This window comes from Sciurus vulgaris (assembly GCF_902686455.1).
Source record: "Sciurus vulgaris genome assembly, chromosome: 8".
Lineage (NCBI taxonomy): Eukaryota > Metazoa > Chordata > Mammalia > Rodentia > Sciuridae > Sciurus > Sciurus vulgaris.
Window position 1 is genome coordinate 7,715,235 of NC_136468.1, and position 6,000 is coordinate 7,721,234.

At 49.6% G+C, this 6,000-nt stretch overlaps 1 protein-coding gene across 1 annotated transcript in view; it reads right to left on the minus strand.

Moving 5' to 3' along the window:
* The window catches only part of ZNF398 (zinc finger protein 398), a 28,003-nt gene extending 22,888 nt beyond the window's left edge, over positions 1-5,115 (minus strand). The window contains 2 exon segments of the mRNA XM_079149320.1: positions 1,825-2,220; positions 4,581-5,115. Of these exon segments, the coding sequence (XP_079005446.1) occupies positions 1,825-2,220; positions 4,581-4,604 (420 nt within the window). The 5' untranslated portion in view covers positions 4,605-5,115.
* Between the last annotated feature and the right edge of the window lie 885 nt (positions 5,116-6,000).

Sequence of the window (6,000 nt, forward strand, 5' to 3'; positions counted from 1 at the left end):
CTCATACTGCCCAAGGAGAACTCCTAATTCCTTCCCACTCCAAGGCCACACCTCCCCAAGGTATTCCCCTTAAGGAAAGGCCAACACCATCTATCTAGTTCTTTAAGACTAGAGTCAAAGACTCAGTGAATCTATTCTCTGGAGTCAGCTCCATTAAAATACAACTGTTATTTACAGTTAGTAACCATATAACCTTGGGCAAATTAGGGCTCTTGTGAGAATTATATAATTTAAAGTAAATACTTAGAACACCAAATTCTAAGTATATTACCCCCCCCCCGTGAGTATACCATCGTTGTTCTTAATTTCTCATTTCTAATTTCCATCAGTAGGCACCACTGTCAGTTCTACCACCAAAACTCCCAGCTTCTGTCTACTCCTCCACCTCCACCCCTGCTGCATTCAAGCAGTCCTCGCTCTACTACAGCTGCCTCACTTTCCCCTCCCTCTTCTGTTCTGGCCCCCAGATCCATTCTCTACAAAGCAGCCAGTGATACTTCAAAATTAAACCAATACAATTCCTCTGCTTAACACCTCCAATTTCTTCTCATTACACTGAAGTTTAAAAGCCAAATTCCATGCCTTGTCTTAAATGCCTTCAATCAGTCATTCACAATCCTACTCACGTATTAGGATTTCTAAGGGGCTTTCAAAATTACCCATGCTTGGGCTCCATCTAGGTGTGATGCCAGTCAAATTGTAAAAGCCCACCAGCTAATTCTTAGGTACAGCGAGGACTGAACAACTGTGCCCTAAGAGATCTGACGCTACCCACTTCTCCTGTCGTGCTCCTCCTATTCAAGCATGCATGCCAGCTCACTAGCCTTTTTCCTTTTCCTGTGCCCCACATCTGTGTGTGCCTCTGGGAGTTTCACCGGCTATTCTTTCTGCCTGGAAAGCTCTTCTTGGATTTCTCATAGTTAGGCCCTTTCAGCCTCAGCTTAAACATTGTTCCTTAATGAGAATTTCTCTGATAACCGCTTGAAAATAGATCACCAGATAGCACTTTGCTTTACTTTTGATCAAAGCAAATATATTTGTTTTGATACAAATGTATATACAAATATAGATGTATTTGTAGTAGCTTCCTTTCCCCAGGAAATTATAAGTTGAGCTTAAGTGAGCTGTTTACTGCTGTGTCCTTCATAGAATGTACGCTGAGCAAACTGCAAGTGTTCAAGAGATACTTACTGAACAAATGAATGAGTAAATAGGCATGTTTGAAAACGAGCTGCCTCAAGGTTGTCTTCCACAGCTTTAGAATAATATTTATCTCCTTATGTTTTACGGGCTATTTCCTCCAGAAGGGCCATGGGGCCCTAGCACCCCTACATGCTTCTTCTGTAAAGATGCTAAAGGACAGGAGCTATATCAGTCCTAATCTGTGGACAATCCCCAGTCCTTACATTAACCATAGGACTGTATATCCCTTACCTTGTCCCCTCTGGCTTTTCACCAAAATCGGGAACAAATTTAAATGGACTGATATTGGATTTAATTTCCTCATCAAGATTCTGGCACATAGGTTAACAGATAAAAGTGACACATAAGGATAGGAGAAAGCAAGAAAGAAAAAATCCACCTACCAGATAGCCAAATTTGGCTAGGATAGTTTTCCCATCTGAAGCTTGACACTGTAAAAGGGCACTAAATTAAATACAGAATACTTCCCAAATAAACACAAAACAGCTTCATGGTTCCTTCAACCTAAAACATTTTTAGATTGTGAAAGGAAATAAGAATATCTAAGTAACCGACCAAGCCATCGCTTACTGCCGTGTGAAGTCTAGAGTACTATCTCAACCCTAGAAGAGGAGGTATTACCTTTGGGACATCGCCTTTAATACCTGGGGGCAGGCGCAGGAGCCAGAAGTTCCTGTTTCTCAATAAGTTCTCCAGGTTCTCCAGCCGCCGCTGCAGCAGCCCGTACTCCTGCAGCAGGGTCCCCAGCACGGCCCACTTGCCCTCCAGCTGGCTCCCAAGCTCGGTCACTGTCTTTTCACAGCTGGCTAGCTTCTTCTCTGCTGTCCCTGTCCTGCCTTCTAGGTGTAGGAGTCGCCGGCTGTGGACCTCCACCTTCCTCTCTATGGCCTGCACGGCGGCCACCACTGTCCACAGGGAGATGGCTGCGGTCTGTAGGTGTGCCTCATTTGCTGCTGGGGGTGTAGGAAGAGGAAGGGGCTGCAAGGATGTAAGGCACTCGGAATCCCATTCAGAAGTCTGTGTGCAGTGGAGAGATGGGACAAGACAGAGTATTAGAAGGAACCCTGGACCGCAAACTAAAATCTGATAAGAACTGCTTAATTGTCCAGTTGAGATTAATCTACATACAGTTTTAGTGCAGTTTTAGAGTGCTGGCATCAGTCTCATTGTTCTGGAGGTCATTTTGGTGGTTCAGCGATAGAATCAGAAAGACTGTGACTCAACTGGTTTTTAAGACCAAGTCCGGCACACTTCCTCTACTACGAGGCCCAGGGTGCTGCTGCCTTGGCTATCTCTGGAACAGGCAAAACTGCACAAGGGTTCTTTCAGGTTTCACTGAGCTCAGTGTCCTGAAGCGAATCCCATTTAAACTCATGCTCTCGCCCTGTCCACCACCCTGTCTACACACCACAACCATACATTCAGGAATAAGTGAGCAAGCTGGGGATGTTGAGTCTAGAGAAAATATGATGGCTGTTCTCAAATATTTGAAGTTATAAAACAAGACAGATGGGCTTGTTTAATCTTATATTGTGTTACTCCAAAGGTCAAATTAGACCCAACGTGGGAATTTTCAGGCAAACTCTGACCTGACCTATAATAAACAATTTTGAACTAGATCTTTCCACAAAAATAACTGGCTGCCATATCACTGAATGTACTTTGAAAAAAAGAGTGGCATAGAAGGAAGACATTCCTACGACAAATAGGAGGTCCAACGAGGATGACCTCTGCAGAGCCTTCTCACTCCACAAACCTGATCTGCCACAAACGCCCCTCTTTCGGGTTCACATACCACCGTATTCTCACTTCACCTCTCCTGTGCACTACTGTCTGCCCATCAACAGGCTAGTCTAGCTCAGTGGGGACAACGCTGCCTGGTGCTCTCCAGGCATCTTTTCCCATTCCATAAAGCCACTACAAACTCTCAAGTTAACATGCCTAAGAATCATCTGTACTTAAAACACATGTTGATTCAGCAGGTCTGGGAGGAAAATGGAAATTCTTCATTTTTAACAAGCTCCCAGGCGATGCTGCCTGTGAACACACAGCAGTGAGTAGAAAGACTTGGCATTGCAGTCAGTTGGCATTGCAGTCCCCTCAATCTCAGGAGATGACAGGGCTTCCTACTTTGAGAAGACAATTTGAGTAGTTAGAACTAAACTCTCTCAACTTTCTCTTTTTCTTCACATTGTTTTCCTCTTGAGACTCATCAGTAATTCCCTCCCAAGGGAAAAAGTTTCATCCTATTTAAAGCCAGTCTCTCCACTTATACTCTGAATGCCACCAACCCCTTCCACCTTTTTAGGTACATTGTTTCTTTTATCACGAACATGCCAATCTCTACAGATTCTTCTCCATTTGATAGACCTGTCCTGTTCAGTACCAGTCACTGGCTACACGTGGCCACTGAGCACTTGCAGTGTGCTCAGTTCCAGTGATCTGTGCTGTATAAAATACACGAGATTCTGAAGACGTGATATGGAAAAAGCTGTAAAATCTCATTAGTGATCTTGTATACTGATTCTTGTTAAAATATTATTTTTCATACATTGGATTAAATGTTTTTGATAAAAGGAAAAAGAGCCCCAAGAGTAAAGATGGCATTCCCCTCTGCTCTATTCTCCACCCCCATTGCTGCTGCTCCCTCTTTTTCCTCTTCCTTTTTCCACTTTCAAGGTACTTCTCAGTGGACCAGTCTCTCTCCACTAAACTGCTCTCCGCAGGGAGCCAAAGGCTTCTTCCGTGGCAAATCCAGGGAACTCTTTCCAACCCTTCTGCTACTGACCATTCCCTCCTGGTTCTCAGTGGCCGTGTGCAGGGGCTGTGCCGGCCGCCTCCGTGGCCCCGGCAGTTGGGAGGGTGCCCGGCCCACTGCAGGCCCGCAGTACAGGAGCGCTCGCGCTGGCCGCAGCCGCCGCAGGGCCCGGCGCGTGAGGCGCGGTCCTCACGCATCTGCGGAGCGCACACCTGGCTCCACCTCCTCGCGCGCAGGTGGCCGCACTGGGGGGACTAGGTGACGACAGCTCCCGCGGCCGTGAGAATGGCCGGCGGACCACAGCAACAGCCCAACCCAAGCGCGCTCCCCGTTTCTGCAGGCTGACACCAAACGGGGCAGCCCCTCTCGGCTCGAGGCCGCCCACCCGGGGTGCCCGGGCCCCCGCCCCGAGGACGCGGGACCTGCGGACCCGAGGGAGAGCCGCGGACCCGCGCTCGAGCTCGCCGTCCGGGTGGCGGCCCCCGAGCGGGCTGCGGCCGCGGAGCCGGGCGCGGGCGACGTGGCGGCGGGCCGAAGAGGAGCCTGCGCGGCCCCGGCCCGCCGCCGCCTCCCCCAGCCGGGGCCCTCCACGCTCGCAGCCCTCGCGCGCCGGCCTTACCGGAGCCGCGGCCGCCTCGGCCATGGCCCTGCGCTGCCCGGCCCGGCCCGGAGTCGCCGCCGCCGCCGCTCCACGCGGGCCCCGCAGCCCGGTCCTCTCGGCAGGCGGCGCCGGCCCCGCCCTGCCTTCCCGCACGCAGGGGCTCGCGCGGACGCGGAGCTGGTCGCGAGGCAGCTTCCCGCAGCGGTCCGCAGCGGCGCTTTGTGGGCAGCGAGTGCGCGGGGAGCCGCGCCAGCCTAGACGCGCCGCAGGCTCGAGCCGCCCGCCCGCCGCGGCCAGCGCGCCCCCTGGCGGCCCCCGGGGCCAGCGCGCCCCGCCCGCGGGTCCGCTTTTGAGCGGCCAGCTTGGCAGTGCCCAGCCAGAGTGCGGGCGGCCTCCGCACGTTCCCCGGAGAAGTCCAGCGGACGGTAGTGGAGCGCCCAGTTGCGAACAAGGGCTCACTCTGGGGAGCGCTTTTCTTCGTGAAGGTCCAGTCGAGAAGCAGAGCTTCTGCTGGATGACCTTCCGATTTAGCGAGTTTTGGAATCGCGAAGAGTGCGAGTCAGGTAGGAGACAAGGCCGGAGCGCGTCTGGGGTAGACCACGACGAAGCCGTGTCATTTGCAGAAATTACAGATGTGGCTGCTAAAGCGCGCGGTTCACCTCTTACGTGACCAGAGTTGGCACTAGATTTACCCTACGTGGATTATTGACTCTCTGGGGCTTGGTCTGGAAGTGACATACTTGAGGCTTGCAGAAATAAAGCTTGCGGTTATGGTTTGTTGGGTCTATGCAAAGGAACGGGTGAAAAGAAAGTTAACCATGGAGGCTGTGTGCTTAACGGTGCGTTATAGTAAGATAGTTAGATAAACCCGAGTTTCCAGCACACTCCTCCTTTCAAATCCGCATGACTCAAAATCCTCTCAAACCTTTTGCAACAAATGAATCAAGTCAATGTCAGTAGCAGTAAACGTAGCTATAATTAACGAAAGTGATGGGGACCTCCTGTTGGGACACCTACTCTCGAGCATACTATTATATCTAGATGGTAGTTACTTATGCAGTATATAATTTGAGATCTACCTGAGTGTACATCTTGGTCAAGTGGGGAATATTTGAAAGGTAATATCAGCATTCTCAGAATCCAATATCACCATAGAATGAAACTTAGAAGATACGAGAAAAAAATCTGAAATTCTTCCCAATAAAATTGTTTTATTATTAAAAATGTAGCTGTTATAATTTAAAAGTTTGACCTTATAGGGCAAGAGCAGTAGTTTCAAAAACCTGTCGATTGTTAGATGGTCCCATGATTATTAAGCAGGGACACGTGCAACACCTATCAAGACACTTTTCAGCAGAACTCCACAGAGCAGCAAAACTTGCTCTGCCTATATGATATGGTAATATTACCAACAAGTTATTAAATATTTCTTCCTCTA